This window comes from Bos javanicus, chromosome 23 (genome assembly GCF_032452875.1).
Source record: "Bos javanicus breed banteng chromosome 23, ARS-OSU_banteng_1.0, whole genome shotgun sequence".
NCBI lineage: Eukaryota > Metazoa > Chordata > Mammalia > Artiodactyla > Bovidae > Bos > Bos javanicus.
Window position 1 is genome coordinate 28,406,300 of NC_083890.1, and position 23,437 is coordinate 28,429,736.

General features: G+C 49.0%; 1 protein-coding gene across 3 annotated transcripts; it reads right to left on the reverse strand.

The window, feature by feature from the left end:
- Positions 1–3,557: 3,557 nt before the first annotated feature.
- ABCF1 (ATP binding cassette subfamily F member 1) lies at positions 3,558–16,373 on the reverse strand. Of its 3 annotated transcripts, none has more exons than XM_061399206.1 (25): positions 16,204–16,373; positions 12,514–12,560; positions 12,201–12,296; positions 11,913–12,042; positions 11,728–11,765; positions 11,532–11,642; positions 10,747–10,821; positions 10,552–10,668; positions 9,647–9,748; positions 9,291–9,413; positions 8,834–8,934; positions 8,648–8,733; positions 8,208–8,347; positions 7,974–8,122; positions 7,628–7,711; positions 7,358–7,482; positions 7,060–7,172; positions 6,766–6,937; positions 6,595–6,669; positions 6,411–6,481; positions 5,081–5,113; positions 4,830–4,998; positions 4,563–4,627; positions 4,403–4,475; positions 3,558–4,260 (listed from the first exon to the last, which is right to left on the reverse strand). In XM_061399206.1, the coding sequence occupies exons 1-25, from the start codon at positions 16,274–16,276 to the stop codon at positions 4,094–4,096; spliced, it is 2,535 nt and encodes an 844-aa protein (XP_061255190.1). In that variant the 5' UTR covers positions 16,277–16,373; the 3' UTR covers positions 3,558–4,093. The 3 variants fall into 3 exon arrangements, with proteins under 3 accessions (XP_061255190.1, XP_061255189.1, XP_061255188.1); XM_061399205.1 differs by having other exon boundaries at positions 11,913–12,045; XM_061399204.1 differs by having other exon boundaries at positions 12,195–12,296; positions 16,204–16,370.
- Positions 16,374–23,437: the final 7,064 nt, after the last annotated feature.

Here is a 23,437-nt window from a genome sequence, read left to right on the forward strand (position 1 = left end):
GTCCATGTCACTGTACCCACGTACCCATTTCTGTTTCTCTGAGCCTTGCTGACTCATTTGAAAAGACCCTGATGCTGGGAAAGATTGAGGGCAGGAGAAGGGGACGACAGAGGATAAGATGCTTGGATGGCATCACCGACTCGATGGACGTGAGTTTGAGTGAACTCCGGGAGTTGGTGATGGACAGGGAGGCCTGGCGTGCTGCAGTTCATGGGGTCGCAGTCGGACACGACTGCACGACTGAAGTGAAGCCCTGCAGACACATCTCTCCTTGTTTCAGGTGGTCTGTTCCTCCTCTTATTCCATTTCCACCCCCAGCCCCAAAATTACCTTTTAACTTTTGACTCCTCTGTCAACCCTTCCCTAAGCACACTGGTTCCATCTCCAATTCTGAATCACCATTATTCTTCCTCCCATTCCTGCTCCCAGGCAGTACACCTAATGTTGAAAAATCATGAAATCCTACCATCTTGGCCTAGTACAAATTACTAGCACTGATTCAACATTCACAGCTGGCTGGCAAACTTCCTAACTCCTACTGACTCTCTGGTACCAAATCCTCTGAGAAAGTCAGCCCCATGCCAAGTGAGCACCGCTTCTTCTCTTCACCTGAAAATATCTGCATTCACGTTATCTCCCTTCCTTTCTTAGAAGAGGGAGGGTATCTTCTCCTGCCCAAAGGAATATCTAACAGCACTCCTGGCATCTCCTCTCCCTATCACCCCCCACCCACCACTCTACCCAGCAGCCAGAACAATTTTGTGAAAATTCACACTCCTGCATACACTCCGATGGCCTTCTAATGCTCCTAGAACCATATCCTAACTCCCTATCAAGGTGTGTAAGGCCTCATGTGTCCTAGCTGCTGCTCAAGCTCTAAGCTCAAGCCATCTTCCAGGACCAGCTCTTTCCAGCTTCTGAGCCATTGCACATTCTGGTCCCTTCCATGAAGGCTCTTTCTTATCCATCTAGTTGGTTCCTTGTCCACCTACAGGCCTTGTCTTTAGTGTTACTTCCTGAGAAGTCTTCCCTTATCACTCACACTAAAGGCGACCCTACCTTCCACTCTAACACCATTTCCTGTGACAAACTCCAAAGGCGCTACTGTGCCCATTTCTGCTTCTTCACCAAGCCTTGCAGGCACAGCTCTCCTGTTCCAACTGACCTCTTCTTCCTTCTTATTCCGTTTCCACCCCCACCCCCCAAATAACCTTGTAACTTCTGACCTCTGTGTCAGCCCTATCTTTGCATTTCTAGCAAACTCTGGGTGCTGCTGCTGCTGCTGGTCTAGGACACGTTGAGAACCATGGTCCTAGAGCAGCTAGTTCAAGCATCTGAGCTGCTGCATCAGCACTGGCCTCACAAGGGCCACTTCTCACGTACCCAGGCCTCCTCTGAGTTCTGCACGGCCACGGCGCTCATGGCCATGGTGCTCCTCCCTGGCGTTCCCCTTTCCCACTGTATTGCTGACGTGACAGTCTTCCCTAAAACACCTGTCCTGGCTCTTGTGCCCCCTGAGGACTCATCCTTCGGTCACCTTGTCCACACTGCCAAACGTGTGGCGTTGTAGATTCTAAGTTGCCTTGAGCTCAGAAGAGAGAAAGATTACCTAGAATCTGATGATTTGGCAGGATCACGTAAGGGAGGACCTTGAGAAATAGTGAGGATCTGTCCACATCCTACAGCCCAGGGAGAATGCCCAGGGTGCTGGGGTCAGAAAACAAGGGCTGCCGTCGCAGGAACAGTCTCCTCCAGGCTGGGTGGCCAGGGGCAGCTCAGGGTCTCTGTTTCCTCATTGGGAAGGTGTGCAGAATAATCAGGAATTTTTTGAACCATTCCAAAGTGCTCATTATGAACCACATTGGTGCCTGATTTGTAGGTGACAAAGACTGTCATGAATACAAACATTTAATTTTGTTAATGAAATTTCATTTTTCAGGCTTTGGGTTAGCCATACACTGTACTGTATTAGGCTCCCCTTTCTGGAGAAGCGCATTCTTTTGTCCAGATTTAGGTGCATTACAACAGTACATATATTGAGGAAACAAAACTTCTGCCTGTGGATGGAAGTTACTTTCAGTATCTGAAGTATTTGTAGTGAAATTAGCATCAAATACTTGAAATGCAAAATTCTGGTGTTCATCTTATAACATTCCTCTGTTTTATATATCATCTCATCTATACTACTGAACAACTGAAGTGCAAAGTGTTAAGTTGTGCATGAAATACATGTAACTAAAAAAAAAAAACACTTTATAAATACTTATCTAAAATCTTAATAACCTTGTGAGGTATGTACTTTTTATCACCTTCATGTCACAAATGAGGAAAACAGGTAGGAAGAGGCTAAGTTCAAGGTCACTCCGTTAGTCATGGACTTGAAGTCTGTTCTCATTGTTTTACAAAGGACCTTACTATGGAGACTACTTTAACATGTAACATCTTACTTGGCATAAGACCTTGATTTTTTTTCCCTCGAATTCCAAGATCCTTTCTAATCTGGCTGGACACATACCTGATGGTACTAGCTCTGTGACTATCTTCATACCAAATCTTAACTTTCAGTATAAACCTTGTAACTGCAGTCCAGTAGTATTTCCGGCCAGAATGTAACTTCCCAAAGTTAAGACATCCCACCTCAGGAAGCCCTGAGATGGTTCTTCACGTTCCCCTGAGAATTGGATGCACCTGTTTTCTCTGCAATTTACACACCTGGCTCTATCCATCTGTCCGTCCTTTCCACCCCTCTCACATCCTAATTCAGGATGTATTACCTCATCCGCACTAGGAAGTTTCTGGGGCCTGTGCTGTAAGTCTATATAGTCCACCTCACCCATCACTCACTGAAATGATCACCAACCAACCACTTGGGTTTTACTTTCCAAACCCATCTCTCCAATCTAACACTAATAAAAAAAGTGGCCACACGAGCCATGTTCTTCATTAACTCCCAAAACAGTTCTTTCTTCCTTAGATCCGCTCTTTTTCCTACATTTCAAAAATGGCTCCCTGCTCATGGTTAAAAGCCTTACTATTTCTCAAGGTCCTCCCTCAAGTGATCCTGCCACAAAACCAAGTTCTGAGTAACCTTTCTCATCTATGAGCTCAAGGCCACTTAGAATCTACAACTCTGCACATTTGGCAATTACCTGTATCAACGCTGTACACTCACATCTTCTAAGTCTTCTCTGTCTAGATTATGCACGAAGGCAGACCACGTCTGCGCCCTTCCCGTATACCCCACAGTGCTACACAGTGTCTGTGGGGACAGACACTCTGGTCCCTGACCCCGGGGTGGAGCTTGGATAGTGAGAAACCCGAGTGTCCTAGTCCTAGCTAGAAGGGAGGACTCCCTTTCCCTAGCACTCATTTGAAGGGCTGGGGGAAGGGAGAGGCTCCTCAAACAGCGAGCACTACCTAAAGTGAGGTAAGACTGCAAGTGACACCCGCCTGCACCAGTGGGGAAGACAGGCTGCCACCCACTGCTAGAAAAGCGGACACAGCAAATCAAGATTCACAAGAGTTCCAGCTCTCACGAATCTCCAAACAGCAACAAGGCGGCGGCAACTCCTTTCCTTTATTTCTTCCCCTTGTAAAGGGTGATTCAAGTTCAGCAGCATTCCTTTCCTGTCCCCAAGTCCCCCATCAGACCAGATACTGCAGGCACCAGATCCTGGGTGGCAGGAGCAGCAGCAGCTGTTGGTATCCGTTAGGTCAGCACTGAATCCACCGGAGGAGTGCAGCACCACTCAGACCACACGGCAGCTGCACCCGAAGCTTGGGGCGGCCCAGAGGCAGGCTTCCCGGTGAGGACAGAGGCTCAGACAACTGGCTGCGTGAGCTGGCTGGATGGAACCCCATGATGACAAATGTCACCTCTGCCTGTACAGAGGGACTTCAAGGACAAGGACCACTCAGTTATCTCAAGAGAAGCAGAACGGACGAGTCATTCAGAGAAAAAGAAGCAATCAAATATCCTGGTCACATCAAGACCACACTCCACTTTCACACGCCCGAGCAGCTGCCACTCCGGCTGCAGACCAGAGCAAGCTTCCGAGTGGAGAGGAGACAGGGGATGTCCAGGAAGGAAAGCTCACTCTCGGGGCCGGCTGACCATGACTTCTCCCAGGGCCTCCAACACCTCCCGCTTGTAGTCTTCGAAGTCACCGTCAATCTGGCTAACACTCTGCTCCTCCACCACCCACAGCTGGCAGTTGGTTTCTGTGATGAGTCGGGCATCGTGGCTGACGACGATCACAGCTTCGAGGCAAGACAGCGAGAATGGAGGACAGGCAGAAAGGAAGAGGGGAATCAAAACCTGCGAGGAGGGTGCCCAGCCCCAGGACACCTACAGTCCCATCCCCAAGCGGGGCAGGAGGAGGGCAGGCCCGAGCTGACTCACCACCCTTGTATTCGTTGATGGCCTCCCCTAGAGCGTCGATAGACTCGATGTCCAGGTTATTGGTGGGCTCGTCCTATGGGGAGGAGGCATACCGAAACCAAGTGTTAACGACCCCTACCTTTCCTGGTGTCAGCCCCGCCCCGCAGCCCCATTCACTCACCAAGATGAGGACATCGGGCTCCCGACAGGCCAGCTCTGCAAACACAACTCGGGCTTTCTGTCCACCTGGAGCAAAGGGGAAGGAGAACCACTGCACCTTCCACCACCTGACATGTCTGCAGGTGAGCCCTGAACGCCTGCGTGTGCATACAAGTGCATGCGCGCATGCTGAGGTCCCCTGAGTCCCGGTTCCTCTTCCCTCCCACCTCGAGGGACAGTGTGCGGGAGGGAATTTTGAGGAGGGGGACGCCTGCTCGGGCCCCAGTACCAGAGAGCTTGCAGATCTGGATGGTGTGGGCGTGGCTCTCCAGGCCGAAGCGGCCCAGACACTTTCGCGCATCCTGGTAGGGCAGGTTGAAGCCCCGCTGCAGGTACTCGGTGGGCGTCTCCTCCATGCGCAGCTGCTCTGCATACTGCTGGTTGAAGAAGCCAATTTTCTGCCCGAGAGGAGAGGAGGGTGGTCAATGAAAGTCAGACTTCCTCTGGGCCTCTGACTACCTGATTCCCAAAGCCACTTACCAGCCGGTGGTTCTTCCTCATTTCACCCCGAGTCTGCAAGGAAAAAGCAAGGTGGGGCGGAGTAAGCGGGGTGGAGAGGAGCCACAGCTCCACCTCCCAACTCTGAAGGGAAATGAACACCAGAACGGGGCCGGGAATGAGCCAGGCCAAGCAAGATAATACAGGTGTGTCCCTGACAGGACCACGGCAGGCCAGGAAATCAGAGGCAAGAGGAAAAGCGAGGAGGTAAGTGGAGATTCAGAACCAGGAGCAGGCTGACCACGAGCAGAAAAACCCTGTCCCCGCCTTCCAGCCAGAATTTTTCAGGGTTCCACCTCAGATGGCAATGAGTTTGCGCGAGGATCTAGGACACCTTTCTAAAGATCTACTCTGTGGGTGTGAGGCAATGTGCCTTCTCCACACTTGCCTGGAGGGCAGACAGATGGTTACAACCACCTAGCACTACATATTGGAGAAGGAAATGGCAACCCACTCCAGTGTTCTTGCCTGGAGAATCCCAGGGGCGGGGAAGCCTGGTGGGCTGCTGTCAATGGGGTTGCACAGAGCTGGACACGACTGAAGCGACTTAGCAGCAGCAGCACTACATATACCGCAAAAGTCCCCAAAGCAATTCTAGGGAATTTACCTTAAGGAAAAACTAAATTCATGAACAAGTATAGTAAGACTCTTTACTATAGTACTGTCCTTCAGTGAAAAACCAGAAATGTTCTAAACGACAGATGTGAAACAAATTATAACAGATCCACGAGAAAAATGCATGTAAGATTACAGGCACAAAAAAATGCTTAAAATACATTATCTGAAAAAAGGTAGCTACAAAACAATTCACAGAATAACCCACTTTTGTTAAGAAAAATAATTACATATATGCTTGTAAGGAAAAAAAAGGAAAACGATCCATTAAAATTAATACGGGTTATCTCTAGATTTTTCTGCGGCTTATGCAATTTGTTTTTCATCTGTCCCTTGCTTAGTTCCCTGATCAGGGATCTAACCCGGGCTCATGCCAGTAAAAGCCCTGAGTCCTAACTACTGGACTGCCAGGAATTCCCTGGTTCACACAATTTCTAACGATTATATAACCAGAACACACAAGCGGGATGGGGGAGGCATGCCCTTCATCTGGGCCCACTTCTCCAGGTCTGTCTCCCTGACTGATCTAAACTGTCCTCCTCTATAGCACCTCTTAAGGAAAAGAACCATCCATGACAAGTTCTGTATTTAACTCTCCATAGAAGAGAGGGCTCCCCCATTGGAGCCTCCAGGGATAGCCGTGTGCTCATGCCTCTGCTCGCCCGTCACCACGCCCCTCCCTGACTCCTGGACTCACCGGCGTCAGCTTGCCTGTCAGCAGCAGCAGCAGGGTGCTCTTCCCCACGCCGTTAGGGCCCACGATGCAGACTGCCAGAGGGAAAACAGAGGTCAGAGGGGAGGTCCCCAGAAACTCCCCGGGGCTCCTGCTCCACAGCCCGAGTCCCACCCCAAACCCTGCACCGAGCCTCCCCCCAACTCACTCCTTGAGTCCATGTCAATGCCAAAATCCAGATTCTTAAAGAGTGGTTTCTGCCCCTCATAGCCAAAGGTCACACCTGAGAAGGCAAGAAAAGCAGCACTTTCTCTTCAGAGTCCCCGGAGGGCACCCGAGAGCCCTGGCGGGGCGGTGAGGCAGGACTGAGGCCGCTCACCGTGCAGGCCCAGCACCGGAGGGCTGAGCGGCGGCGGGTCGGGGAACGTGAAGCGCACGGTGTACTCCTTGGGGCGCTTCAGCAGCTCGGGGGCCTCCTGCGACTCCTCATCCTGGTTTTTCCGCCGGCACTTCTGCTGCTTTCGAGTCAAGGCTTCCTTGGTTTGCTTCTCCTGAGCAGGACGGGAAAAGGGAGACATCCAAGCCTTGGACGGGAGGCCTTGAATGGCAGGCAGGGTCCGAGCCCCCCTCCTTTTCCTGAGAAGATCCCTGCCCAGGAAGAGCCAGCGCTCACCGCCTGCTTAGTGGACTTGCCACCCGCCTTTAGCTCCTTCAGCTTTTTCTCCTGCTTCTCATATTGCTTCAGCAGTTCCTTCTGCTTTTGCTGGTACATCTTCTTGAAGGTCACTGGGGCAAGGGGACGGGGGGTCATCAATGCTTGTCCCTGTCCCCAGCAGGATGGGGAAGGGGGGGGCAGGGGTCATGTCCAGAATTCTGAAATACTCAGAATTATCACCGCATCCCTGTGTCCCTCCCTCCCAGGCCCTTCTCCAGGAACTATCCCTTTCCTCGCCCTCGAACGTCCCACGTACTGTAATTGCCCCTGTAGTAGTGAAGCCGCTGGGCGTCAAGATGGATGATGTCAGTACACACGTCATCCAGGAAGCCCTGGTCGTGGGAGACGATGAGCAGCGTCTTCCGCCAGCCCTGGAGGTAGCTGGGTTTTAAAGAGTGTGGAAATGTCACAATCTCCAGGTTAGAGTGCAGACAGGGGCAGGAAGTGAAAGAGAAAGGCTGGGGTGAGAGCTGTCAGGGGCAGAGTGGAGACCAGCGATACAAACCTATAATCCAGAGCCACTCACTTGTTGAGCCAGATGACAGCGTTGAGGTCCAGGTGGTTGGTGGGCTCGTCCAACATCAGCAGCGTGGGCTCCATGAACAGTGCCCTAGAGGGTGGGCGGCAGAAGGCAGGGTCAGTGGGAGGAAGACCCTTGCTCAGACAACCCACAGAAGCCTCTGCTAAGTGGAGCCTGAGACCATGAACACTCCTTCCCAATCTCTCCTAAGAGTTCCTGAGACAGATGAGAACACACCCCAAGACAGGGAGAGAAGCCCCCCGAATCTGACAAGTCAGACAGTACGGGAGGAAGAAGACAGCAAGAACGGAAGTGTGGGCAGAGGCCGGGAGGGCAGGGGGTGGGAGCCCACCTGGCCAAGGAGACACGCATGCGCCAGCCCCCCGAGAACTTCTGTGTGGGTCGATTTTGCATCTCAGGGTCAAAGCCCAGGCCAGCCAGGATCCGGCGGGCTTTGGCCTCTGCAGCTGCCGCCCCGGTGGCCCGCAATTCCTCGTACACCTGGGAGGAGGGAGAAGAGGACACATGTTGGGGGGTCCCGGGAGCCCCCAGTCTTAGCCCGTGTCCCCTGCGCCATCTCCTCTACCTTCTCGAGCCTCTCAGCAGCCGTGTCGTCGCCCTGCTCCAGCTGTCCCTGAAGCCGCCGCTCCTCTTCCAGCAGCTTCAAGCGCTTGGTGTCCGCTCGAAGGACAGCCTGCACGGCTGGCGTCTCGTCAGCTACCACCTCTGGGGGCCGGGGAGCAGTCAGGGTGCACCCAGGGGCAAGGCTCCCACCCCCTCTTCCCTGCAGCTCCGTTTCTGGACTGCCTGACCCTGCCCAGCTCTCGGCACTTGTTCCAGCCTCTCACCGCACCCCCCACTTCTGTGGCACCCGTTTCCCAGTCCCCAGTCTCCCAACATAACCCCTCCAACTTCACAACCACGGGCTCTTCTGTTCTTGGCTGGCTCACATACCCCAGTGGCAGCCCCTCGCAAGCCCCTGAGTTTCCCCCTCGCCACCAGCTCCTCTGCCACTAGCAGCCTCACCCTGCTCGCACAGCAGCACGTCGATGTTGGGAGGGATGCTCAGGGCTCGGTTGGCGATGTGCTTGAGGAGAGTGGTCTTGCCCTTGCTGGGGAATGAGAGCTTTGAGGACCAGGCCGCCTCCCAGAACAAGTCTCTTCTCCCTCTGGCCCCTCCTCTCTCACAGCTCCAGCCCCTCCTCTCCTCACCCATTGGGTCCCACCAGCCCGTAGCGGCGGCCGGCGACGATGTACAGGTCTGCATTGACGAACAGCTCCTTGCCGTGGGCCGAGATGCTGAACTTCTCCAGCTGCGATGGTCAGCAAAGAGTGAGTACAAGAGAACTCCCTTCCGTACGTCTAGCAGCTGCACCTTTTTCTCTGCAGGGAAGCCCCCTCCCCATTCACTGCCTCTAATCAGAGTCCACACCCTAAGCGTGACCAGCCTGTCCCAACCTGCTTCCCTCCAAAGCTGGACTCCTATGCTGGTTCTTCTAACTTCTTGCACAGGCTGGGAGAATTCAAGATGTGGAGAATACCTCCCAGCTTTCTTCCCAGTGGACCTCCTCCTCCTACCCACTTCCTCAGTCACCGTGGCCTCTCAAGGGAAGGGGAGAAGTGGCAGGTCTCTGGCTGAGCTGGTAGGAGGGGCCCTTTCGCACCTTACCTTGATGTCAGAGGCATTTTCTAGCATGGCCTGGCGGGAAGACACCTCTGCTTGTGACACAGAGAAGTCATTTTCAGCAGCATTGGCTGCTTTTAACGAAGCCACCTGGCGCTCATACTCCATCTGAGAAGGAAGGAAAGATCACAGTTGAGGCCACTGCCTGCCACTTTCCCGTTGCCACAACACAGACCCATGTCACCAGACACCATGACACTGTGCTCACAGAACAACTGTTTCCTTACTCCAGCTGTTGCATTCAACCCAGCACCCAAAGCTCTCCCTTCACGTGTCCCCTACTTGAAACATTAAAACAAAAACTTTTCCCGCCTTTGACTGCTAAGAACCCAAGGTCTTACTTGTTTCTTGAGTTTCTTCTTCTCCTTCTTGCTAAGGTGAGCATAGGGGTCATCAGCTTTGGACTCCCCTTCTTCCTCCTCCTCTTCTCCTTCCTCTGAGCCCTGTGAGAACCAGGCGATGGTAAAAACAAGGGAGCCCTTTGAGAACTTCACGTCATCCACTGCCAGCTCCACGGTCAGCTCTGTCTCTCTCCCAGAATCCTGAAATATCTTGGCGGTGCTCACATTCTCATACCCACTCTGGTTTCCTTGTAGCCCTGTATCCATCTGTGCCACCAGGAAGGTACCTGCGTATGTATACCTGAAGTGTAAAGGTGTGTATGTACCTGTACCTATGTAACTGTCAATACACTGTAACTGAAGGTAAAACAAAAGGAACAGGTTCTCTTCCTCATGTATCAGACGAGTTTCTCTGCAGGTAAACATGCAAAGCAGAGGTCCAGAAGCCCTGTGCAGAGCCAACAGAATGAGAACTAGCAGGTGCTGGCGGTACAGGGGAGCTCAGAGGTCACTCGATGACACAGATGAGAAGAGTGAGGCCTGAAGAGGTGGCAAGACATACTCAAGATCACACAGGGAGTGGCAGAGCCAGAACCTGGGCTGAGGGTGCCAGCTGTGTCCCTTCCTCTTCTGGATCAAGAGGTGCAAATTAGGGCACTTGAACTAAGAATGGCTTTTACATTTTTGAAGAGTCTTTCCAAAAACAGAAAAGAAAAATATGTATCAGAGATTGTATGCGGTCTGTAAGTCCAAAGTGTTTACTAGGAAGTCCTTTACAGAAGTTTGCCAACCTCTGCTCTGGGGAGTAAGAGCGCCCCAGGTCACAGCTCACGTCCTGCCCCTGGCCCAAGGGCCACCAAGCCTGAGCCCCTCAGCCCACCTCCCCCCAGCACCGAAACACACACCTGCTCTGCCTTCTTGGCCTTCTCCTTCCCTTGCTTGGGCGGTTCCTTTTCTTTTGTTACTTCCTCTTCATCCTCCTCCTCCTCTTCACTCTCCAGAGCAGCAAATTTATTTTGAGGCTACAGGGAAAATCCAGCAGGTCAGGTGTAATGCTCTGATTCTTGAGACCAGCCCACCTCCCACCAGTGTTCCCTCACCTTGGCCTTCCCCTTTGACTTCTCCTCCTTTGTCTTTTTGCCCTTCAACCCTGGCTGTTGTTCCTGAGATACAGCCTGGAAAAGACACACACAGACACACAAATTAATTTGCTATACTATAGCTTGACAAGAATTTCTAGGTAGTCCAGGAGTAGCAGTTAACTGTACTAAGTCTGCCAGGGAGAAAATGAGACCCAGAAAAAACCTGGCCTCCAGCGGGAGACAGACAGTGAAGAGACGAGAAGAGAATAACGGCGAAGCTGAGGGACTGCAAGTTAGACAAATGAGCCACGCAGATGGGATGGCCCTAACACTGGAGGGCTTCCTGCAGAGGGCAAATGTTGAAAGCAGAGAGTGGTCGTGGGCTTGGAGAAAGTGTTCTAGGAAGAAGAGAAAGCATAAAGAATAAAGGCTTCAGGCTTCTCTGGTGGCTTAGTGGTAAAAAATAAAGGCTCCAGCACACAGTCAGGCCGGATTAAAACGTGATGAGGCTGACTGGTACACAAGGCAAGTCCCAAGCAATCCTGCAGGGGGGTCCTGGTGGAAGGGCAAAGACTTCAAAGTCTTTGGTTTAGATTTTGAGTTTGAAAGCAACAGAATCACTGTAAATTTCGGAGTGATAATACTTTTAAAAAAGCTGACTTTGACAGGATAAGCTGACAGTATAAGCAAGACTGGCCTGGCCTAGAAAAGCTAGTTGAAAGCATGAAAAGAAGCCAGGGAATCACCACACTGTAGCCAGAGGTGCCACATGGGGTGGGAGGGACTTGACAGAGCCATATCACCTTATTGATCCGATTCTTCTCTGGCTTGGCCGGCTTAGGAGGATGTTTTTCCTCCTCTTCCTCCTCATCTTCACTCTGATCCTGAATCAGGGCCGCAAAAACATTACCACCCTGGAGAATGAAAGGGCAGAAGTCAGTAGGATGGTCAAGGCTGCACCCCTGGGGTCTCTGTCTACCACTGATACAGATGGCTTACCTTGGTTTTCTTCCCTCCTCGGGGTACTGGGGCAGGTACTGAAATGACAAGGGGAGAAGGTGAGCTGGGAAAGAGAATGGCCATGTCCACTCCTCAATCTACTCCAACTCCAAGATCAAGGAATGAACCCTTGACTCTTCCTGACTCAAGGGTTCCAGGTACCCATCTCCCCTCAGTGCATTTACCCTCGTCCTCCTCATCGCTGGCTGGTACTGACAGCTTCTTAAGACGCTCCATGAGCTCCTTCTCCTCTCCATCATCATCCACATCCTTTTTCCGCCTCCCTTTTCGGGTGTCTCGCTTCTTTTTTTGCTGCTGAAAGCCAAACAGGGTGAGAGAATGAAGCCTGGGCCGCTGCTGTATCTCTGCCCCAGAGTGCGCTCCCCGTCAGCTGAGTGAACTAGCGTGGGCTGTGGAGGGGCTGGCGGACCGAAGATGCCTCCAGGGAGTGGTGGGTCTGCTGACACCTGTACCTGCTGCTGCTGCTGCTGCTGTTGCTGCTCCTTCTCCTTGAGCACTTTCTCTTCTTCCCCAGCCTGTTTGTCTTCTACTGCCAGCTCCTCGAAGAACTACAACAGGAGTTAAGATCTAGGTAAACACAGCTCAGAGACCAATCAAGCCCTTCACCACCACGCATGTACCCAGGGACCTGCCATGCACATCATCCCACCTTGCTCCCTCTCCCGACAAGACCTCTTCCCCTCCCTCCTGCCCCCACCGACTTCACAGTGCCACCTTCTGCTCGGAAACACCACAGTCCCCTCTCCTCACCCCTCACTGCCTCACCGTCTTTTTGGTCTTCTTGTCCTTCTTCCCTTTCTTCACCACTTTGTCTAGAAGGGTTAAGCAGATGTTGTAAATGATGATGTGCAAATTCCAAAGCCACCCTGATCTCACCTGCCAATCCTCAGTGGACTCTACCCTCCCTAGTCACTGTTTTTCTAGCTCCCTCCCTGGACACTGTCCCATGAGACAGACAATCGTGGCTGGTCTAGTGGGAGGCAGCAAAGGAGAATCCACAAGGTGATGGCAGAGGTGGGAAGTAAGACAGTTTTCAGAGATGATGCCAATGTTATTAAGTGGCAAAATTAGCTGAGCTAGTGGTACCATGAATAACTCAGGATATACTGAGAGAGAAAGACCTTTCCCCACTCCAGTCATCCATGAGGGAGAAAAGTAGGACAAAGTATTATATGTCATTTTTAGAACCTGCAGACCATGAAAACAAAGCCATCTGCTAAGTCAACAAACACCTGGGTCTCTGCCGCACCTGCTCCGCTTGCACTTCCGGCACAAACTGTGCTGTGTTAGGCTTAACTGGGCATCGGTCCTTCATCTCAGAGTGACCTGAGACACTGCTTAGCTCGTGTTCCCAGGGAGCAAAGTGGGAAGTTGAAAAAAGTTCACTGACAAATCCCAGCCTCTCCTTTCTGTCCATCTCCTTTCCTTTTCCCTGAAGATGGAGGGTTACGTCTAACTCCTTCCCAACATAAGACGGGGAGGCAGCCAACAGCCTCGTGATTTCTCTCTACTCCTAGGCCTATCTACCATCACATTCACCCCTAACCATCCCACCGCCTACTGCTATTCGATTCTATCCAAAGGCACTCCTGGAGTCACTTAATTTCCCCCATCCCCAAACAAAAACAAAGCCTTCTGCTATCTACCACATTAAGTATTCTCAGACCAGAATGCCACCGAGTCCAAAACAATCATTTATTCAGATGCTGAGCATCTACAGTGTCAAAAAGTGGATAAAATGAAGGTCAAGCCCTATAATTTAGGGCCTCACAAACGAGAAGGGCGTATCCTATTTCTTCTCCTTTTTCCCTCATCCACACTCATGTTGTGGACACTGGCTTTTCCCTGCTCCTTGGTAACTCCCAGGCATGCTTTTATGCCTGTCTTTGCTTAATCAGTGACCTCCACCCTGAACACACTTCAAAATCTGATCCCTGTACGGGGTGACTAGTGTGATGGAACTGAAAAGATGTGGAGAAATAATGAAAGACTTCCTATATATGCTATTCTGAGGACTCTAATCCTAAAGCCACTAAGAGGGAGGACCCATTGTAGTACACAAGCCGGAATGATGCGATCAGCTCACTCTGACAACACTCAGAAGTGACTCAGACACTAATTTCTCTCCACGGACTAATACAACCACGCCTCCTGACCATTGGTTCAAGTGTGAGAAGTATTATCACCCAGGAGCAGGAAAAGGCTAAGTGTGGCTAAAGCTACTCTGTACCATCTACATCTTACCCCACCACAATGGCTCCTGCCTTTAGTAAGGACACCACTGAAGCGGTTCTTCATTTCAAAGCCAAGTGAGGCACTTTCTGAAAACTTACACTCCCCCCCACCCAATTACTGTTTCTATTCTTGTCTTCACTGAGTCTCAAAAGTGCAGTCCACACTAGCCCCCCTCCTCGTCTTCCATTCCTTTTTGAATATACCACAATCTGACTTACTTTCTAATGAACACTACTTTTGTCAAAGCTGCCACCATCCTCTTAGTTGTTCAATTCAAAAAGGGCTGTTGTTGTGGGGGTTTTTTTGTAGTCCTTATTTTGCTTGATTACTCAGCAACATTCCATGCTAATTCCCTCATCATTTTCATTCTTCTCTCCTGTTGTTACTTAGCGTCAGGGATCCTAATGGTCTGCCTCTAGTTTCTCTGGCTGCTCGCCTTTCTTAGTCTCATCTCCTCAGCCTCCTTCCCTATATGTCTTCCCTTAATTGTTGACATTCTCTTGGGTTCCCATCTTAGACCTCTTTTCACTTCAATCCAGACACTCTCTAGGGGACTCCTCGGATCCAACAGCTCAACTACACCTGTGTCCTCACTCCCAGTCTACCGCTCTCTCCATGGCCACTGAACAAACTCCTTGCCATCTCAGAAATCTCCAGTTTAGCATTCAATAGCTGACCTTACCTCTTCCTGCTTCCCAACCCATAGCCCATTACAGCTTTCAATGAAGAGCCTAGTACCCACGGAATTATTCAAGTGATGTCAGCCTTAATTCTTCTCCCCTTAGTTGGTTCCCAGCTCTAGTCAATGCCCTGACTTCCTCTCTTATCACTTCTCACAGGGATCTTTACCAGAGCCTCCTAAATGGTCTCCCTGACTCCAATCATTTCTATGCACTTCAATGGGTCTTCCTTCTTAACATCTTTAGGATTAAATTCCTTGGAATACTGTATAAAGCCTTTCAGTATCTTGTCTTGCACTTCTTTTCAATACCATCACATAAGTCAGTACAATACTGGGAACCAGCCAGGCTCAACTACATCTCTATCTTTGCATTAACTGTACCCTCTGCTTGCTTAGAACCTTCTTCCCCTTGCTAACTCATAATGATCCTTCGAGAATGAACTCAGCTATCACATATTCCTGGGAGGCTTTGCTGACGCTCCCATCCTATCTGCCTATATGTTGCCCCTGTCTTCTCTAGTCCCACAGCATTCTCAAGCACATTCCCTGACTAAAGCTCTGTCCCCTACACTAGACTTGCCCCTTCTCCATAGGCAAGTCTTTTCATCCCTACATCTCCAGCTCTGTAAAATTAGTCACTGTTTACCCACTATAATTATTTCCATCCATCTTATCTCTCTCTTGAAGTACCTTCAAGTCTGGGAGAAGGTCTTCATATTTTTTTGTCCCTTCTCCAAAGCACAATGCATAATTAAAAACAAGTGGCTCAACAAACATTAGCTGTTTTTAAGTAAAACTTAATCCTCCATTCCAACACCCAGTATCTACCTTCTTGCTCCACTTGAGTCAAAAAGGTGTCTTATGAAAGCTGTCTTAGGCACGACTCCATGAAGGAATCAGCCTTTCTTGAGAAGCAGATGGGACCCCAGGTGAGTGCGAGTTGCGCTGGCACGGAAGAATAGGTCGAGGCACAGCTTATATATTCCTGCCGGTTGTGGAATACGGTGTGACCGAGATATCCAAAAGAGAAGAAAACAGGGCTTTTCTCATTTCCCCCATCTCTTCTTCCTACCATATCCTCTTCTTGGAATAATCTTTTAAGTTTTTTTTTTTAACGCGGACCCTCTTTAAAGTCATTACTGAATCTGTTACAATAATGCTTCTGTTTTATGTGTTGTCTTTTTTGGCCAGGAGGCTTGTGGAAATCTTAGCTTCCTCACCAGCGATCCCGCACCTCCTGGATCGGCAGGTCAATTCTTAACCAATGGATCACCAAGGGAAGTCCCCCATACGCTCTTCCCCGTCTCTTGCGCGGTGTTACTGAAGCTCGTGCCTCACAGCCAGACACCTTTTCTTTTCGCCGGCATCCCAAAAGCACTCCTGCCAGGGCAAACTCTTTCCGGCCCCACTGCACGCATGCGCAGTAGCCCCCCGAACGGCCCGGTGAGTCTCGCGCCCGCCACCCTCTCCTAGGACCCAGCGCACATTTCTCTCTCTTCTCTTTTCTACCTTCTTTCTCCTCTGCCTGCCAGCCTTACCTGTGGGGCTCGTGGTCTCTCCGTCCCCGATCCACTCGGGCTCCGGCGGCTGCTGCTTGGGCCCCTTCGGCATCGCGGTGGCAGTTATGGTAACTCTGGCTTCGCCGGGTGCTATTTCCGCTTCCGGTAGCGTGGGGCCCGGAACCAGACTTGCTCTTTAGGTCTGGGCTGTCGACTCCGCCCCTGGACGGCCCACGTGCCCGCCGCGCCGTCCAGTAGTGGGCGTGCCTGAGACCTGCTGGGGCGTGGCCTGCTATGACAGGGCGTGGCTGGTGCCCGCCCACTCGGGTCGCGACAGCAGGTTTAAGACAGTCGAGGAACCCCAATGATTCTACGACGCCGCATGACTAAGTGACAGAACATAATCATTTCCAACTAGTATGAAAGAGTGAAGTCTTTTTTTTTTTTTTTTAATAAAAGTGAAGTTGCTCAGTCGTGTGCAACTCTTGCGATTCCATGGACTGTAGCTTACCAGGCTCCTCCGTCCATGGAATTTTCCAGGCAAGAGTACCGGAGTGGGTTGCCATTTCCTTCTCCATGAAGTCTTTAAAAAAAAAAACAAGGCAAAACTGAACGCTACCTTGTTACCAGTCCTTTCTGATTGGTAAGGAGCAGAAAAGCAAAGTCCACTAACTCAGGAAGAGGCTTTGTCGGTCTAGTGTTGAGATATGTCACAAAATCCCGAAGTGTAGAGATGTAAACGAGGAACTGTAGCCTAACAAACAGGAATCACAGTGCAGTGGGGCTTGGGTTCACTTTTTTTTTGGTAACAGCTTTTCCAAGGTGTAACTGACTTAAGGTAAACTTTATATATTAATACAATAGATAACCAATAAACTGCAAAGTGAATGCTGTAAGTTTTGACATGTTCAGTTCAGTTCAGTCACTCAGTGTGTCCGACTCTTAGCGACCCATGAACCGCAGCACTCCAGGCCTCCCTGTCCATCACCAACTCCCAGAGTCCACCCAAACCCATGTCCATCGAGTAGGTGATGCCATCCAACCATCTCATCCTCTGTCGTCCCCTTCTCCTCCTGCCCTCAATCTTTCCCAGCATCAGGGTCTTTTCCAATGAGTCAGCTCTTTGCATCAGGTGGCCAAAGTATTGGAGTTTCAGTTTCACCATCAGTCCTTCCAATGAACACCCAGGACTGATCTCCTTTAGGATGGACTGGTTGGATCTCCTTGCAATTCAAGGGACTCCCAAGAGTCTTCTCCAACACCACAGTTCAAAAGCATCAATTCTTCGGTGCTCAGCTTTCTTTATAGTCCAACTCTCACATCCATACATGACCACTGGAAAAACCATAGCCTTGACTAGACAGACCTTTGTTTCCAAAGTAATGTCTCTGCTTTTTAATGTGCTGTCTAGGTTGGTCATAACTTTCCTTCCAAGGAGTAAGCGTCTTTTAATTTCATGGCTTCAATCACCATCTGCAGTGATTTTGGAGCCCAGAAAAATAAAGTCAGCCACTGTTTCCCCATCTATTTGCCATGAAGTGATGGGACCGTATGCCATGATCTTAAATCACCACCAAAATCAATATTTGGGGCACTTCGAATTCTACCACTAAATAGGTGTGGGACCAAAGTGCTCCCATAGCTCTGCCAGCTCCCTTCTCTCCTTAAACTGCTACAGTCTTGCTTTTGTCCTCACCATTCCCTGGCAAGGGCACCACTCTTGCCAAGGTCAATGGATTGGGGCCAGTTCTCTGTCTTTATCCTACTCACTTCTCAGCATCACTTGATACAGATGGCCACTCCCTTCTCCTTTTGCTTTCTTCAGAGGCACTACTGTTTCCAAATTTCCTTTCCTGGCTACTCCCTTTTCTCTTTTCCTGGCTTCTCCTCCTGAAGTCTAAATATTGCAGTGCCTCCAGGCTCAACTGTCTTTTGTCTAGACTTATTACACATCCCTGTGTTGGGAAGATCCCCTTGAGGAGGAAAATGGCAACCCTCTCCAGTATTCATGCCTGAAAAATGCCATGGACAGAAGCACCTGGCAAGCTACAGTCCAAAGGGTCACAAAGAGTTGGATACAACTGAGCGACTAAGCACACACACATGCACATAACTTTAAATATCATCCAAAACTGATGAAAATCCTCAAATCTCTCTTTTTGGCTCAAATTTCTGCCCTAAACTCATGAATCCAACTGTTTATTGGACATCCTCTCTGAGATCTCTTATGCTGCTGCTGCTGCTGCTGCTAAGTCGCTTCAGTCGTGTCCGACTCTGTGCGACCCCATAGATGGCAGCCCACCAGAGATCTCTTATAGCTATCTCAAATTAATATGCACAAAACTGAGCTTTTACTTTTTTAATTTTTAAAAATAATTTTATTTATTTTGGCTGCACTGGCTCTTTGTTGCTGTGTGAGGGCTTTCTCTAGTTGTGGCGAGTTGGGGCTACTCTTCCTGGTCGTGCACAGGTTTCTCATCGCGATGGCTTCTCTTGCTGTGCAGCACAGGCTCTGGGGCACACGGGCTTCTGTAGTATGGCTCACAGGCTCTAAAGTGCAGACTCGGTAGTTGTGGTGCATGGGCTTAGTTGCCCTGTCGCATGTGGGATCCTCCTGGACTAGGGAGCAAACTCCTACATTGTCCAGCGGATTCTTAAGCAGTGGACCACCAGGGAAGTCCCTGAGCTCTTATGTTTATTCTGCAAAGCTGTATCTTTCCCAGGTTTCCCCATGTCAAGAAATCACACTATCTTCCATCTAGTTACTGAGGCCAAAACGAAAAGGTCATCTTCTCTCCATTCCCGCTCTTCATCAGCAAGCCATGTCTGCCTCAGGCGTCATTCATTCAAAAGTATACTGAGTGCACAGCATGTGCCAGGCACTCTTTTAGGCCTTCGGGATATCACTGAATAAAATGAAGGTCTCTGCTTACATTTCTAGCAGAGGAGTTACTGCTATGTTAAAATATACATCAAGGTAAAAAGTATCAGGAAGGCAGGTTTCAGCACTAAATAGACTTCATGAGGCCTCAGTGATGTGAAATTCAAGCAAATTCTTGAAGACAGTGAGAGCTCTGGCCACAAGGACTTCCAGAAGAGCATTCTGGCAGAAGGAACAGCTAAGTGTGGTGCCTTGTAGAAGCAGTGTGCTTGCTGGAGAGGCACATGGAAAAGGAAAGCAGGCTGTGAACTGGAAAGGGGTTTTTAGATCATTGGGTTTCTACTCTTGACTAAAATGGAAATCATTACAAGGTTCTGAGCAGAGGAGTGACCTGACTTGACCTATATTTTAAAAGGATGACTTTGGGTTCACACTGACGGAGGGGCATGAGATGGGAGAAATGGCAGAAGCAGAGTGACCTCTTGGAGGCGGTGAAGATTCAAACCAGGGTGATAGTAGTGGAGGTAGTGAAAATGGCTGGTTTCTGAATATATTTGACAAAAAGAGCCAGCAGGCTTTGTTAATGAACTAGACATCAGGTGTGACCAAAAAAAAAAAAAAAACAACTAAGGATGACCTCAAGACTTCTGGTGTGAACTAGAAAGAGATGCTATCAACTGAGACTTTAAAACATATCCCAAATCTTCCTACTTCTCTCCACCTCTGCATCGTCTCTTTCCTCTGGACCACCAAAGTGGCCTCCTACCTGTTCTCCTGCTGTCATTCTCCTTCTCTAGTTTATCCTTCCAACCTACAGTTAATGGTAGTTTTAAAACATAAATCATTTTCCCAGAACACTCTGGGACTTCCAGAGCGGTCGGGGTCGGTGCATGTACATGCAGAATGATCCAGTGGTTAAGAATCCACTTTTCATGCAGGGGACTCCAGTTTGAACCTTGGTCAGGGAACTAAGATTCCACATGTTGAAAGGCTACCAAGCCCACAACAAAGAGCCAGCACAGCCCACCCGCCTCCACACACACACAATCCAAACGCTTTGCCGTAGCTCTGTATCATTTAGCCCCTGCTGAACTTCCTGGTCTCATCTCCCAGTCTAGACCCACTGGCCTTCTATTTCTACTTCAAATCCCTCAAACTCACTATTGCCTCGGGGCCTTGGCCCTTGCTGTTCCCTATTGCCTGGAATGCACTTCCTCAGGATATTCATATGGTTGCTTCCTCACTTAATTTCTGCCTCTATTCACAGACTATCTCCTCTAAGAACCACTACCTATTGTAGTATTGACCTCTTTTCCACCTGTCACTCTCCAACCTCTCCTTTCACTTTGTCCTCAAAGTATTTCTTAAAATTATATACGTATTTATTGTCTACCATCTTCACCAGACTATAAACACCATATGGGCAGAAATGTTGCCTTTTTCACTGATATATCCCGAGCGCCTAAAACAGTGCCTGGCTCAGAGTAGGCACTAAGTATTCATTAGATGAACATGAGGCTTAAATAAGACAATACATATTGGGAACTTAGCATGGTACCTGGCACAGGGCTAGCAACCAGACAATGACACATTCTAAGATCTCACCTTGCCTCTCTGGCCATTCCTCCTCGTCAGGTCATTCTTGTCCTTCTCTTGGCCGTTGAATGTCGCTGTCCTCTAGGCTAAGTCCTGGGCCCTCTCCTCTTCCCATTTGACACTCTCCTCCAGATGATTTCAGCTACAGATTCTTCAGTAAGGTCTATCCTAACCACCACTGGCTCCCAACCATGATTCTCTATATAGTACCCCATTTATATTCTTTATATCGTTAACCACAACCTGTAATTACTCATTTGTTTACTTTTGAGGAACAGTGCCTGACAACTGGAAACTGGCCTGACCCTGGAATGTGGGCCTTGGTGTTGCTAAGAGCTGGTCTGGCCCTCACATCTAGGCCATGGTGCTCTCGCACTGGTCATAAACTCACAGAACACCCAAGTCAGGCAAGGCCAACCTGTGACTGTGATGAAGTAAGATAAAGTCCATCATCTTGTCTAATCGAAGACAAAAACAAGGTTACTGTGGAAACCATAAATTCTGAACAAGTACCTCTCAGCTAAAATGAGGAGTGGCTGCTTTTTTTTTTTTTGCTGATTACAGCTTCAGCCATATTTCATCTCTTCCCTCAACAGGAGACTTTGTATCTGCAGGTTCCACATATTCAGATTCAAGCAACCTAGAATTAAAATATTAGGAGAGAAAATTAACTCCAGAAAGTTCCAAAAAACAAAACTAAATTTGCTGCACATTTGCAACTATTCACATAGCATTTACATTGAATTTATAACCATCTACATGACATTTACATTATTTTTGGTATTATAAATCATCTAGAGATGACAAAGTATAGGAGAGGATGTGTGCAGGTTTCACGCAGATATTATACCATTTTAGCCAAGAGACTTGAGCATCCTTGGATGTTGGCACATAAAGGGGTCCAGGAACCAGTGCCCCATATACCCTGAGAGACAACAGTATTAAAGTGGTATTAAGATACGCAATCATAGAGTTGTCCCCACTTCCTGGGAGTGCTCAGTCTAGATCCCCCTCTTCCTTGAATCTTCCCCCAAATCACCTAACACAAACCTTAATCCTGTCATTTTTAATTCTTTTATAAGATCTCTGCAGTTAAACTGTTTAACTAGAGGTGGTTCCTGTTTGGTCCTTGGCTGGTGGACACTGACACTTTTACTGTCCCATTCTCTATCTCTAGCCCTAATTCTAGCAGGGAGGGGCTGGCAGAGGATGTTTGCCCTACCCTAATGTTTTCACCTGCTGAAGGGCCAAGAGTTTGCTGGTTAGTACCTGGCTGCCTGGATAAAGAGTACTCTTCAAGCCTCGCTGGAGCTGAGTATTATAGGCCACAGGACATATCGACTTATGGCCAATGACATAGAAGTTAGAGAGCTGAATGTTAGCTTGGAGGTAATTTCCTCTGCCTTTCCTCCATCCTGAGGCTTGGAACATGGATAAGTGAGCTAGAGCTTCATTTCAGACTGTGAATAGGAGGATTTGGCCCCAAGAACCATGGTGCTGAGAAGTGGGGGGAGCAAGGGTTCTGAATGAATACCTGAGGGCCTGGTGGCATGACTGTCATACATGCTTTGCACTGTCTTTTGATTTGTGAGAAAAATAAACTATGTTGCTTTAAGACTAATTTTGGTTTCTGTTACAACTGAACTTAAAACTGATACACTGGGCCATCACAGGTGCTTAATATTTACAAAGTGAATGAATGTACCGATGCTCATAGCTTCAGCCACTACCCTAATGCAGATAACTTAGATTAATGTCTCCAGTTTTAATCTGAGTACCAAACCTGTATATCCAACTACTTATTTTGTCTCTCTCCTTGGATGTCTTAAAAAGCAGCTCAGATTTAACCATTCCAAAAGCAAGTTGGTGGCCTTTGACCTGTTTCTTCCACTAACTTTCTTTTTGAACAGCACTTGGTTATGCAAGCCAACAACCCTCAGAAATCTAAAATACTTTCATTTTGACCTATTTCCAAATGTCCACTTTTCTTTCATTCTGCTACCCAAGTCCATACCAACAACTCAGACTACTCAACTTGCTAATGCCACTTCCAAGCTGGTCAGCTCCATACAAAGGCGATCTTTTTGTAAAACCAATCTATGATACTCACCTGCCTAAAAAGGCAGGTATCACAGGCCCTTCAAAGGCTTGTCTTAGGAGGGAGGAGGGTTCAGGATGGGGAACACATGTATACTTGTGGCGGATTCATTTCGATATTTGGCAAAACCAATACAATATTGTAAAAAAATATTTAAAAAGTTAAAAAAAAACCAAAACCAAAGGCTTGTCTTATGACCCACATCCTTATATCCTGCACGGCCCTGAGTGCTAGCTCCTCTTCCTTCTCCCTGACTTCCCACTCTTCCCATCTCCTCTTAACAACACCTCTGCCTGGATTCTGCTCTCCCACCTCGCCTCCTGCTTGTCCTCAGAGCTTGTCTCAGCTGTCACCTCCCCAGACTCCAGTTATTACGTATTCCCCCACGTCTCGCTTCTTCATTTTTGACAGGTACTTTACACATATTTGTGACTTGACGAACGTGTCTCCTCTTGTAGATTTTAAATTCATTGATTTTGGCTCTCCATTATCTTTACAGTGTCTCGTATGCTGCCTGGCCCACAAGCACTCTACCAGTATTTGCTCAAAGATTGCTTTGTCACCTCCACTCTATAACCATAAACACAGGTAAAATGTTTAAAAATGACTCATGGATAGGCCATTCCTTTCTCCAACAAAACTTAGCCCTTGAATATAATGCAGCTGGTCTGGTTGATCTCTGCGGGGTAAGGGGACCC

Bases quoted from the DNA above. Each gene is read 5' to 3' on its own strand.
- ABCF1 (XM_061399204.1), bottom strand. From the start codon at position 16,276: ATGCCGAAGGGGCCCAAGCAGCAGCCGCCGGAGCCCGAGTGGATCGGG. The intron at 8,734-8,833 runs GTGAGGAGAGGA...CTCATTCCCCAG, and splicing joins GGGCTGGTGGGACCCAATGG to CAAGGGCAAGACCACTCTCC. The intron at 8,123-8,207 runs GTAGAGGAGATG...CCCTCCTCCCAG, and splicing joins CTGCTGAGAGGCTCGAGAAG to GTGTACGAGGAATTGCGGGC.